The 14,610-nt window shown below is 38.5% G+C and overlaps 1 protein-coding gene across 1 annotated transcript; it reads right to left on the bottom strand.

Moving 5' to 3' along the window:
• Nucleotides 1-795: 795 nt before the first annotated feature.
• On the bottom strand, nt 796-6,869 carry LOC149828735 (uncharacterized). The gene is made up of 2 exons (XM_090017126.1): nt 6,231-6,869; nt 796-801 (listed from the first exon to the last, which is right to left on the bottom strand). Exons 1-2 carry the CDS (start codon nt 6,867-6,869, stop codon nt 796-798), a joined length of 645 nt encoding a protein of 214 aa, XP_089873252.1.
• Nucleotides 6,870-14,610: the final 7,741 nt, after the last annotated feature.

The raw sequence follows: 14,610 nt of genomic DNA on the forward strand, positions 1-14,610 counted from the left end.
GAAGTAGACCTCTGTGAAAGAGGGTGTTGCCCTTCTCTGTTGAGAGAAGAAGACCTCTTGGGAAGAGGGTGTGCCCCTTCTCTGTTGAGAGAAGAAGACCTCTTGGGAAGAGGGTGTGCCCCTTCTCTGTTGAGAGAAGAAGACCTCTTGGGAAGAGGGTGTTGTACTATTTATCTGGTAACTCGGATGTTATAGTGGAATCTCAAGTGGTTTGCTTGGGGACTGGATGTAGGTCTGGATATTGACCGAACCAGTATAACTTCTGTGTTTTATGTGTTGTGCCTTATTGCTTAATTATTTTATTTTATCGATCATTATCAAATTTCACTATTCACCCCCCCTCTAGTGGAATTTCAGAACGAATGATAAACTTCATTACAGAAATTTTTATAGACTAAAATATGCAAAGAAATGAGAAAATGCTACGAATGAATATGCAATTAGCAGAAAAAAATAAGGTAAAACAGGAAGCACACTGAATTGAATGACCTTATAAATAAAGAAACAAGAGATTAAATGATGAATGGAAACAGAAAATGCAAAACAACGATGAATCAAAGAAGGATCAGAAATTCAAATGATGAACAAAATTTGTAAAAACAGAGAAACAGAAATCCTATGACGAATGAAAAAAATTATGATGAACCAGAATTGGAAATCAAACAAAATGACTCTAAAATTGAACAAGATTAAAACAGGGATGATCGAAATGAAAGAAGAAGAAAATGAGGCATAAAAAAAACAGACGATGCTTAAACAGTTTTTTCGTGGATTATTTTCTCAATTAAACTAATCCTATAGCTATAGCAAGAAAGAAAGAAGAAGAAGACAATTAAGAAACTTACCATGATTTGAAAAGGATTGGAAGGGTTAGGGAAGAATGGCCTCCACCTCGTGTGCTGCCGCCGACTGAAGAAGCTCTGCAACCGGACTGAAAAAAAAAAAGAATAGGAGCAAGGGAAGAAGGAGGAAAGAAGAAATGTAAAAGCTGGGAAAGGGGAATCCGGCGATTGAAAAAAAAAACAAAGGCAGAAAACCAGAGGGGGAAGGGAAGCTTTGGCGCCAAATGGTGAGAGACCCCGATTTCTCTTTTTTTTGGGTTTTTAAAGAACTCAAACCGGTTGGAACCGGTTTGTAACAAAAATTATTCAGTTTCAAAAATTCCAAACCGGTTCCAGCCGGTTTGGTTTTTATTATTTTTTTTTCAATTTTCTTATTAGAAATACAAAACCGGTTCATGCTGGTTTGTATTATTATTATTTTTTTTTTTTCAGTTTTCCATTAATTTTCAAAAATTACAAACCATATAATGGTTTGTTTTTATTACTATTTTTTTTTTCAAAAGTAAAGAAAACCGTATAAATCGGTTTATTATGAAAATTTTCAAAAACAAAACTATTTATTTATAAAGGAACTTCAAAAACTAATCTCACTATATTTTTTCTTTTCTAAAAAAAAAACAAACACTTAAAATGAATATAAAACTATTTTCTCTATTTTTTATTTTTTATTTTATTTTTAATTGAAAACTAACACTAAACTACTATGAATATAACAAAAACTAAAATATGTATAAAAATGTAAAATAAAACTATTTTTCATGCATTTTCTATTTTTAAATTATTTTAGCACATTTACTCGAAAACTAACATAAAATTGGGTTTTTGAAACATTATTTTATAAAATCATGCATATTTAAATGTTAATTAAGCCTCATTTATATGCATGATCAAATACCCCCATGCTTATGTTTTGCTAGTCCTCGAGCAAACTAGAAAAATGCAAGAAATCAAACTATCACCTAACTCACTTTCGTAGGAATCACGGTTGCATTTAGCTCATGCAACAAGCCCTTTCAACCCCTGGGTTACCCCAGTGCACGAGTAAGGTCTCGTGAGGGTTTGCAGTGATGCTACCCACAAACATCTCTGTCATGTATGCATAATATTACACATCCTCACAATCAGTAGGTAATCAAAGACTTTATTTTCACAAATATTTCCTGTTATTTCAAAATCATAATATAATTAGAGTCTTTTATATACCACCACAGAAAAAGAATTTCTTTCACTTTTCTAAATATCACAATTATTTATGTTTTATTCTTAGAAAATCCAATAAAAACATATTATTATTTACTTATCCTCACTCATATGTTTTCTGCACAGGTTTTCTGAATCATACTTCTAAGCACTGAACTTTTCTCTCTTTTTCAGCTCTTTTTTCGATTTTTTCATTTTTTTCACGCTTTTTCTTTTTGCGTACTTATTCTTCTCTTATAGCTTGCGTGTGGTCTGCTTTTATGCCTTGTGCAATGTCAATATCTTCTATACTTTTTCAATACATACAAAAAGATATCAACTAAGACATAAAAGTGACTTCCTCCATTCACCTTTATAACATGAGAGTCAAATATTTCAACTTGTATCTATTCTCAGTTACTTAGGATCACAAAGTTTTCCACTTTCCTTTTCGAAAATGGAATTAAAAGTTTCAACTTACATCTAAGTTCCATCTACTAAGGATTGTGGAATTATCCAAACAACCTAACGCATGCTATATTTTCTTTCTTTTGAGCTCATTTTTACGCTTTTGTTCATTTGCTTAGTTTTTCAAAAATAGAACTGTGCATATTCATATTTATGATTCAAAATAAATTCTAACATGTATCTATCATCATTTCTTTGAAATCCACATAAACAACCATAATTTTTGGATCTATGTCAGAAAAAATTTCGTTGGGGCTTAAAAATCCTCTAAAAACATCAGATTTGAAATAACATTCATATAAGTTCAAACTCTTTCTTTAAAAATCTACTTTTCATAAGAGATGTGTAAACATGTGCAAGAACGTAGACAAAAATATTCTGGTGAGCTACTACACCCTCCCCCATGCTTGAATTACACTGTCCCAGTGGCATTCCCCCATGCTTATGTGAAACTAAGTAAATGCACATGAGATGAAATCAATGAGGGAAAGAAAGTAAACTCAATGAAATCTAAAATGTGAAAATATGCCTACCCTAATCATGGTCTATGAATTATGCACATGAACTATATGACAGTAAACTTAAAAAAATTTTGTTTTTCTATGAATATTTACAAAATCTTAAAATATATACAAACATGTGTGAGCCCTAAACTTCTAAAAGATCAACATCCTCAATGTCTTGTCCTATCACAGTATCTGAGATATAAGGCTTCAGTCGTTGCCCATTTACTTTAAAAATAGCACCCGTGCGAGGGTCAAAAAGATCTATCGCTCCATATGGAAACACCCTATGCACTACAAATGGACCATTCCATCTTGACTTCAACTTGCCTGGAAAAAGATGAAGACGCGAATGATAAAGCCATACCTTTTGCCCAGGCTCGAACTGTTTCCTAACAATATATCGATCATGAAAATGCTTAGTTCGAGCCTTGTAAATCTTTGCACTCTCATAGGCCTCATTACACAATTCCTCTAACTCACTCAACTGTAATTTTCTCTCGACTCCAGCTTGGGTCATATTGAAATTGAATTTTTTTATAGCCCAATATGCTCTATGTTCTAACTCAACAGGCAGATGGCAAGGTTTCCCGAAAACTAATCGAAATGGTGACATACCAATTGGGGTCTTGAAAGCAGTCCTATAAGCCCACAAGGCATCATCAAGGCGCTGAGACCAATCCTTGCGGTCTGGTCTGACTGTCTTTTCAAGAATTCTCTTTATCTCCCTGTTAGAGACTTCAACTTGGCCACTGGTCTGCGGGTGGTAAGGTGTAGCAATCCGATGATGCACAGAATATTTCCTAAGTAAGGAAGCTACCTACACATTACGAAAGTGCGTACCACCATCACTGATGATCGCTCTAGGAACTCTGAACCGACTAAAAATGTTGTGCTTGATAAATTGAAGCACCTCTTTATGATCATTGGTCCGGGTGGCCACAGCCTCGACCCATTTTGAAACATAATCAACCGCCACTAAAATATATGTAAATCCAAACGATGGCGGAAAAGGACCCATAAAATCAATGCCCCAAACATCAAAAATCTCCACAATCAGAATAGGTAAAAGAGGCATCATGTCGCGCTTGGTAATGCGACCTGTTTGCTGACATCGCAAACACTTCCTACAGAATTCGTGAGCATCTCTATGAAGTGTGGGCCACCAAAATCCAGACTGAAGGACCTTTGCAGCGGTCTTCCGACTAGAAAAATGACCTCCACAAGCTAAAGAATGACAAAAAGATAAAATGGAATGATACTCTTCTTCGGGCACACATCTCCGAATCATCTGGTCCGGGCATGATCTAAATAATTCTGGTTCCTCCCAAAAATAATGTTTCACTTGCGCAAAAAATCTATCTCTCTCATTCCGATTCCAGTGCGCAGGATACTCACTAGTAACCAGGAAATTTACGATATCCGCGAACCAGGGTAAACGCTTGACATGAAATAACTGCTCATCCAGAAAATAATCAACAATTTGTCCTTGATCAATAGATGAATCCATAGTCAGTCTGGACAGATAATCTGCTACAAGATTCTTACATCCACTCTTATCTCGAATCTCGAGATCAAATTCTTGTAACAGAAGAATCCAACGAATGAGACGCGGTTTAGCATCCTTTTTACTCATCAAATATCTCAATGCGGCATGATCTGAGTAAATGATAACTTTGGAGCCTAACAAATATGATTGAAACTTCTCAAGTGCAAAAACAACAGCTAGTAACTCCTTTTCTGTGGTGGTATAATGCATTTGTGTGTCAGAAAGAGTCCTACTAGCATAATGAATAACATGAGATCGTTTCTCAATCTTCTGTCCTAAAATTGCTCCAACCGCATAATCTGAAGCGTCACACATAATCTCAAAGGGCACTGACCACTCAGGAGATCTGAGAATAGGAGCAGTGGTCAGTGCTTCCTTTAGGGCTAAGAATGCCTTCAGACAGGCATCATCAAACACAAACGACTAATCTTTCGACAACAGGTTACACAACGGTCTAGAAATCTGACTAAAATCCTTAATGAACCGTCTATAAAAACCTGCATGCCCTAAAAATGAACGCACTTGCCTCACAGAGGTTGGTGGAGTTAATTTGACAATGGTCTCTACTTTGGCCTTATCAACCTCAATACCTTTCTCGGACACAATATGTCCAAGAACAATCCCCTGTTGTACCATGAAATGACTCTTTTCCCAACTCAACACTAGATTTGTCTCCCTACAGCGCTGAAGGACACGAGATAACTTTTGGAGACAATCATCAAAAGAAGAGCCATAAACCGAAAAATCGTCCATGAAAATCTCAAGAACATCATCCATCATGTCGGAGAAAATCGCCATCATACATCTCTGAAATGTAGCCGGGGCATTACAAAACCCAAACGACATCCTCCTATACGCAAATGTACCATAGGGACAGGTAAATGTCGTCTTATCCTGATCCTCGGGATGAACGGCCACCTGGTTATATCCGGAATATCCATCTAAAAAGCAATAATATTGCTGGCCTACAAGTCTTTCTAAAATCTGGTTGATGAACGGTAACGGGAAATGATCCTTCCTGGTTGCACTGTTCAACTTCCTATAGTCAATACATACTCGCCATCCCGTAATAGTCCTCATGGGAATGCTCTCTCCTTTCTCATTCTTCTCCACAGTGAGCCCAGACTTTTTGGGAACAACCTGGGTAGGACTCACCCATTGACTATCGGAGATGGGATAAATAATCCCAGCATCTAACAATTTAACTACTTCCTTCTTCACCACTTCTTTCATGTGAGGATTTAGTCTCCTTTGCGCTTCTCTTGAGGGTTTAGCTCCCTCATCCATAATGATCCGATGCATACAAAAGGAGGGGTCAATCCCCTTTAAATCCGCAACAGACCATCCAATAGCTTCCTTGTGCTCATGCAAGACCTGTAACAACTGATGCTCCTGTGAATCTGTCAGGTCTGCAGAAATAATAACTGGGAGAGTCTGCTATTTTCCTAGAAAGACATACTTGAGTGAAGCTGGTAAAGGCTTCAACTCCAACTCTGGGGGACTCTCTATCGATGGCTTTGCGGGCTTCTCAGCTAACTCTGGAAGTGGTTCGGAATGCCAAGTCCAACTGACATTATCTGCCTCACTATCTATCATATCAAGGCGATCCTCTTCATCAACCTCCTCTTGAGGTGGATCACTCAACAACCAATCATGCTCAGCTTCTATAATATTCTGAATGATATCAACCTCAAAAGAAGCTTCCTCAGTATCAGACTCCATCGATGCACAAAAAATGTTCATCCTCATTTTCCTATTTCCAAATGACACATCCATCTCACCAGTGCGGCAATTAATGCACGCATTGGCAGTAGCTAGGAAAGGGCGACCAAGAATAATAGGAGTCTGTCTGATGCTATCAACTCCCTCCATATCTAATATCACGAAGTCGACAGGGAAATAACAATCCTCCACCTTGACTAAAACATCTTCAAGTATCCCTCTCGGGACCTTAATCGATCTATCCGCTAGTTGAAGCGTCATAGGTGTAGATTTCATCTCTTTCAATCCAAATTTGTCATAGAAGAAACCCGGCAAAATGTTAACACTTGCCCCAAGGTCAAGCAAAGCACGCTCAACAGTGATGTTTCCTATGACACATGAGATGATAGGGGTCCCTGGGTCCTTAAGTTTAGGTGGAGTCTGGTGTTGCAATACTGCACTTATCTGCTCAGTCAAATATATTTTCTTCTGCGCATAGGACCTCAACTTCCTTTTCTGCGTATAAAGCTCTTTGAGAAACTTTGCATATGCAGGGACTTGCTGGATGGCATCTAGTAAGGGGAGGTTTATATGAACATGCTTGAATATCTCAAGCATCTCTTGCATGTTTACTCCCGACTTACTTAGTACTCTCGGTTTCTCTAACGCCTCAGGAAAGGGGGCTTTAGGAATATGGGTTGTGGAAGGCTCAAATGGAAGAACCCTCTCGCTTTCCTGAGGTAAAATATTAGGGACAGGCTGCTTCTTACTTATCTTCTCTCTTTCTTCTACATCCTCCCTCGAATGGTACTGCTTCCCACTTCTAAGGGTTACTACTGCCTGAGCCTGCTCTTGATGTGTATCTGTCATATGCAAACTCTGCAGAGGTTCTTTACCCCTAAGGTTAACTATAGGCTGACTAGGCAATGCCTCCTCACTTCTCCTGCTAAGTGCTTCTGCAAGTTGCCCCATTTGGGTTTCTAATTTTGCAATAGACTGGGTATGTGAGCTCAAATTCGCCTTAATATCTGAAAATGCTTGTAACATCTTGTCCTCGAAAGTCTGACTATGCGAAGGCTCCTGAAAATGGGGTTGAGTATAAGCAGGTTGGGCTGGAGGATCATTGGATCTGTGAAATCCAGGTGTATAACCACCTTGCCTGGATTGATTCTGGGAAGGGTTAGGGGCTTGGGCCTGTGAGTTATGCCATGAGAAATTTGGATGGTTTCGCGAGCCCGGGTTGTAAGTATTGGCAAATGGATTGGGTGCGGGCCTAGCGAAGTTTTGAGCCATCTGAGCTTGCTCTTGGACAAACTCAGGATACTGTGGCGCGGCCGAACACTGGAGAACATGATGTGCAGGACTCGCACACAACGCACACACCTGCATGGCAGGAGAGGGACCCAACAACAATTGTTCTAATTTTTGGGACAGTTGCTCTACCTTGTTGCTCAACTCAAGGTTCATCCCTATCTCGAAAATACCTGCCTTCTTAGCGCTATCCTGTACAAGTGCAACTCTATCAGACCGTGAAGCTGTCGCATGGTGCATCGAATTCTCGCTTAATGTCTCAAAGAGCAACCACGCTTCATCCTCACTTTTGAGCATGAAAGTGCCCCCACATGCGGCATCAACCATTTGACGATTCTTCTTAGTAAGACCGTCATAGAAATATTGCACCAGTTGCCATCGAGGCACCTGGTGGTGGTGACACTTGCGGAGAAGATCCTTCATCCTCTCCCAAGTCTCGTGGAACAGTTCCCCCTCTATTTGCGAAAAACTGGTGATGGCCTTTCGATACTGATTCGTCTTACCGATTGGGAAATATTTTTTTAAAAATTCTCTTTGCATATGTTCCCACGTGGTAATTCGAACTGTATCTAACGCCTTCAGCCAGTGTTTGGCTTTATCCTTCTGAGAGAAGGGAAACAAAGTCAACCTCATAGCATCATCTCCAAAGTTGTTGATTCTCACTGTCGAACAAATCTCTAAGAATTCGTCGAGATGACGATATGGGTCTTCATTGCTAAGGCCATAAAATGAGGGTAGCATTTGGATTACACTGGCCTTAATCTCAAATTGATTCGCTCCTACATCAGGTCTTGTGATGCAGGAGGCGGGAGTATAGGTGTTAGGCATGAAGTACTCCCTAAGGGGACGAGTAATCTGCTGATTCTCAGCCATGGTTGCAGATCTTTGGGCTCTCCTAATAAGGGACTCGGGGTCCTCAATCGGCTCTACCAGCTCTGGGTCAAGTGAGCGTCGCCCTTGCATACACCTCGTAATAGACCGGTGTAGTTCACGTCCTAACTTTGGGTTTTCTACCTAACTAACGCACTAAGCGGCCAAACCACGCAAACCACAAAGCGAGTAAACTAAAAACAACAAAAACTAAATAAACACCACGCAGTTACACATAACAGAGATTATGCAAAGAAATATGAAATCTATGTGTACGGTACCAATCGTACACAGTCACCTCTAAGGAAATCCTAATAGGTGGGCTGTGCAGAAAAGTAAGCTCGTCTCTAAGATATGCACATACGTGGTTCTAAACCTAAATGCACACAAACACTAGGCAATAAAGCGAATACTAATATTACGCCGTTCCCCGGCAACGGCACCAAAAATTTGATGTCTTCTTTTAAATCGTTGTAATTTTGAAAAGATTTTTATATGAAAAACATGTGAAAACCAGACATCAAATAATAAAAACCGGTTCTCACTAGTGGATGAGATCGGGTCGAACTCAGGGAACGGGAATATATCGTATTCAAGTACACAAATCTAAACTAATCTTTATTGCCGAATTATTGAAATGTAAAATGTTTAAGAAAAGTAAAACAACTAACTATTACAACAAATGAATACCCTTCGCAGAGGGCGTAAAGTGCAATATTTACAAACCCAATTAAATTCCTAATTCTAAAAATAAAAGCAAAATGAAGCTTTATTCTTCGTGTCACACAATCACTTCCGCTCCACTCTCGTGCAATCCTGCACAAGTCAAAAGGACACGAGCAGTACACAAGATAGAAGTAAAAACTATATTAAGCAAATTATACTAATTAATTGCTTAAAAACATGAAAGAATTCTAATGACAATTAAAACTATATTTAACAATTGACACTTAACCAAATTTCAACTCGCTAATACTTAACTACATGAAATCTAACTATTTCAATTAACTAATAGTGAAGACAATTAACAACTAACACTCCCTCAACAAAATATGAAAAACACACGATTAAGGAATTGAATCAAGGACTTGATATGAAACAAGAAGACTAGTAAACTTAAAATAGCATAAAAAGGAATTGTAAAAACAGATATTTGGTAAAAAACATATTTAAAAACAGGAATTACATGTAATGAAAGACAGGAAACCTAAAAAAATTGAATTCAGGAAATGAAAAACAAGGAATTACTAAAAAAAAAAATTGAAGAAAATTGAGATCTAATTCAGTAAGCAATCAGAAAAACAAAACAAACTAACTAACATTACAATTGAAATGAAATGTGTACTAAAACAGGAAATTCTAAAATGACTAAATTGGAAATAGTCTATGAGAAAAAAAAAAAAACAATAAGAAATCGGCTAAAAATACTTAATGAAGAAATAAAAAACAAAATTGCAACAGTATGTGCAGTAAGAATGAATGACGAGTATTAATAAATAAGAGATCTGAAATCAAATGCTAAACAACAATGATAAGCTTCAAATGCTAAAAACAAACACAGAATATTAATGAACGAATGATAAACTTCATTACAGAAATTTTTATAGACTAAAATATGCAAAGAAATGAGAAAATGCTACGAATGAATATGCAATTAGCAGAAAAAAATAAGGTAAAACAGGAAGCACACTGAATTGAATGACCTTAGAACAAAAGAAACAAGAGATTAAACGATGAATGGAAACAGAAAATGCAAAACAACGATGAATCAAAGAAGGATCAGAAATTCAAATGATGAACAAAATTTGTAAAAACAGAGAAACAGAAATCCTATGACGAATGAAAAAAATTATGATGAACCAGAATTGGAAATCAAACAAAACGACTCTAAAATTGAACAAGATTAAAACAGGGAGGATCGAAATGAAAGAAGAAGAAAATGAGGCATAAAAAAAACAGACGATGCTTAAACAGTTTTTTCGTGGATTCTTTTCTCAATTAAACTAATCCTATAGCTAGAGCAAGAAAGAAAGAAGAAGAAGACGATTAAGAAACTTACCATGATTTGAAAAGGATTGGAAGGGTTAGGGAAGAATGGCCTCCACCTCGTGTGCTGCCGCCGACTGAAGAAGCTCTGCAACCGGACTGAAAAAAAAAAAGAATAGAAGCAAGGGAAGAAGGAGGAAAGAAGAAATGTAAAAGCTGGGAAAGGGGAATCCGGCGATTGAAAAAAAAAACAAAGGCAGAAAACCAGAAGGGGAAGGGAAGCTTTGGCGCCAAATGGTGAGAGACCCCGATTTCTCTTTTTTTTGGGTTTTTAAAGAACTCAAACCGGTTGGAACCGGTTTGTAACAAAAATTATTCAGTTTCAAAAATTCCAAACCGGTTCCAGCCGGTTTGGTTTTTATTATTATTTTTTTAATTTTCTTATTAGAAATACAAAACCGGTTCATGTTGGTTTGTATTATTATTATTTTTTTTTTCAGTTTTCCATTAATTTTCAAAAATTACAAACCATATAATGGTTTGTTTTTATTACTATTTTTTTTTTCAAAAGTAAAGAAAACCGTATAAATCGGTTTATTATGAAAATTTTCAAAAACAAAACTATTTATTTATAAAGGAACTTCAAAAACTAATCTCACTATATTTTTTCTTTTCTAAAAAAAAAAACAAACACTTAAAATGAATATAAAACTATTTTCTCTATTTTTTATTTTTTATTTTATTTTTAATTGAAAACTAACACTAAACTACTATGAATATAACAAAAACTAAAATATGTATAAAAATGTAAAATAAAACTATTTTTCATGCATTTTCTATTTTTAAATCATTTTAGCACATTTACTCGAAAACTAACATAAAATTGGGTTTTTGAAACATTATTTTATAAAATCATGCATATTTAAATGTTAATTAACCCTGATTTATATGCATGATCAGATTTCACGAGGATATCGTCAACATACGCATCCATGATTTTGCGCATTTGATCGTGAAAGATAACGGCCATTGCTCGTTGATATGTTGCTCCAGCATTCTTGAGCCCAAAAGGCATAACGGTATAACAAAAAGTGCCCCAAGGCGTAGTGAAGGAAGTTTTTGATTGGTCGCGGGCGGCTAACTTAATCTGATTGTAGCCGGAATATCCATCCATGAACGAGAACATGGCATGTCCTGCCGTGCTGTTGACTAGGAGATCGATGCTTGGCAGTGGATAGTCATCCTTCGGAGTTGCCTTGTTGAGGTCTCTGAAGTCTATGCAGATCCTTACTTTGTCACTTTTCTTTGGGACAACGACGATATTGGCTAACCAATCTGGGTAGTCAATAGCTCGAATAAATCCTGCTTTAAGCAAATCTTCAAGTCCTTCCTTGACTTGTTGTTCTATTCTTGGATCCATTTTTCTCAGCTTCTGCTTAACTGGTTTAGCCTCCGGCTTTAAGACAAGACGGTGTTCGACCAATTTGGGGTCTAAGCCTGGCATGTCTTCATATGTCCATGCGAACACTTCTTCATGCCGCTTGAGAAAATCTGTAAGTCTTTCCTTCTCTTCTGGACTCAAACTGGTTCCGATCTGAAGAATTTTGGGATCTTTTTCTGAACCGATATTGACCTCTTCAGTCGGATCTTGTACTAGAGGAGATGGTTCATCTTGCTTCTGAACAACGGCGAACTCTAGTAATTCCTGAAGAGACTGATCATATTCTGCACAATCATCTGACTGCTTTGCAATCTTATCATTTTCGGTGCTTGCTTTGATTCTGTGAATTGCTGCCGATTTCTGAAAAGCCTTGGGATTGAGAACGAGCTTCTTGATTGCTCGAGAAGTCATTATGAAATTTTGGAGAAGAAATCTGGTTCAGATAAATCGGTCTACAGTAAGACAAGCAATCATTTGAAGAGAACCATGCATAAAATGGCATTGAATTATAAAATGAAGAGATAGATAGAAAGGGAGTAGATGGCATCCGGATAGACAAAGAAACTTGGAATTTTATTGATTAAATTGATCAATGACATTTGATAAAATGAGACATTTATTTTGGAAAGAATGGAAAGAAATAACAAATGGTCTTTATTGTGCCCCTTTGACAAAAATAGTCTTCTTTGACGAGCTTCTTCCGGAGAACCCTAGTCCTGCTCTGTGGGGACGATGTTTCTGGATCGCTGGCTCGATGCGGCCGTCCTCGTTCTTGCCGAGTCCCTTGAAGGGTTGATAACCATGCTTTAAGAGTAACTCAAATCCCTTTCTTGACTTCATGAATTGTGGAAACAATGGGTGATCCTTAATGGTGCTTTAGTCAATTCGGCCTCCAACCTTGAAGAATTGAGGACCTTTCCATCGGGTCGTGGCTACTGTGTGCAGAGGTAGTTCTGAGGATGCCTGGAGTATTTCTCGATTCTCTCCGAGATTGATCTCTTCACTTTCCCTGATGCTGGGAATATCCGCGTTAAATGATGGCCGGGGAATCATGGGCTGCGGGAGCCTTTCTTCTGGGTCTTCTCTCAGTATTGTCGTAATCATTCCACCTTTTGACCACTTCACACATTGATGGAGGGTGGAAGGTATTGCATTTGCATTGTGAATCCACGTCCTTCCGAGCAGCAAGTTGTAGGTGGGTGGTACGTTAACCACATGGAAAAGGACAGAGTGCACCGAATAGTTGATGAATACCTCCAGAAATATCTTCCCTTTTGCCGTTTGACCATGGTTGTCAAATCCATAGATAGTGATGGGATCTGGAATATATTCTTCATCTTTGATCCCTAATGCTTTTGCGGTCATCTCAGGGCAAATATTGAGGCTACTGCCTCCATCGACCAGCACATGCGGTACTGTCATTCCTCTGACTCGAACGACGATGTAAAGAGCATTATTGTGAAATGAATGAGGCTTTGGAAGGTCCTCATCCGAGAAAGTGATTGGTGCATTGGTCATGGCGGAGTTCACAATCTGTGCCATGTCTTCAGGAGTGGTACTGGGCTTAACCTTGATTTTCCTGAGTAAATCATCCAGTACTTGCTGGTGCTTGCTAGAATTCTTGGCCAAGTCAAGGATGGAGACATTGGATAGAGCGGTCAGAGGCTTCTGACTTGAATTCTCCAGCCTGGGTTTGATAATTTGCTTGAAGAAGTCAGGAGTTCCCTTTGACTTGGGGGCTGACTTCATAGATGCTTCCGAAACTTTCATTTTGTTGAATGCTGAGATTAAGTCCATCTTCTTAGAATCAGGAGCTGCTTGTCGTAGCACTGTCACCTGATGCTGAACTTGGAGATCTTGCGCAGAACATGGCTTGATATGCTCATGCGGTAGAAATGGCTGTGCAGACACTACCGCTGTGGTGTGCGAAGGGAAGGGGTGATTGAGAATGTCCATTTTCTCTTCTTCTTCTCCTTCTACCAATAGATTCTTTTTAATGAGATCTTGCACGATGTTTTTGAGAACAAAGCAGTTCTCAGTGTTGTGTCCTACTGTCCTGTGGAACTTGCAGAACTGATCTTTCCATTTCCCCATGTGCACAGGGGGATCGGCCAATCGGGGCAACTTAACCATCTCTTTTGATAGCATGTACTCGAGCACATCCTCGAGTGATTGGTCAAGAGGAGTAAATTTTCTATCGTAACTCCATCCTTCATGTCTAGTCTTCTCACGCAGTTTCGGCCCTTGATCCTATTGAGGAGGCTTGCTGTATTGAGGAGCAGGCTTTGCTTTCTGATCCTTGTTGTTCGAACTGCTTGAGCTGTAGCAGTGATCTTTCTTCTGCCCTTTGTATCAATTTTGGCCTTTGCTGTTGTTCTTGGCAGAATAAGTGAAGTGAGCTTTCTTCTTCTGCTCACCATGGGAGTTGTTCTTGGAAAAGGTGAAGCCTTCATAGACTCTATTTTTCACACTTAGTTCGAGCCATTCGGCTCGTTCTGTCAGCTCAATGAAGGTCCTGGATGGTGCTGTGAAGATCAATCCTCTTAACGGCTGCGAAAAGTTATTGAGGATTAGGGACAGGGCGTGCCTTTCCGAGATAGGATCTCTCATTTTGTTGCAGGCCAATCTCCATCTGTGAATGAAGTCCCGTGCCTTTTCATTCTCGTTCTGCCTCAAATTGCAGAGATGGCTTAATGTAGGCAGCGCTTCTGTGTTGAACAAGAACCGTTCAATAAACAGATTTACAACTTTGTCGAACTC

Source organism: Nuphar pumila, chromosome 9, assembly GCF_984573655.1.
Source record: "Nuphar pumila chromosome 9, dmNupPumi1.hap1.1, whole genome shotgun sequence".
Taxonomy (NCBI): Eukaryota; Viridiplantae; Streptophyta; class Magnoliopsida; order Nymphaeales; family Nymphaeaceae; genus Nuphar; species Nuphar pumila.

Coding starts and splice junctions, on each gene's coding strand:
- LOC149828735 (XM_090017126.1), bottom strand. CDS start 6,869: ATGCAAGAGATGCTTGAGATATTCAAGCATGTTCATATAAACCTCCCC.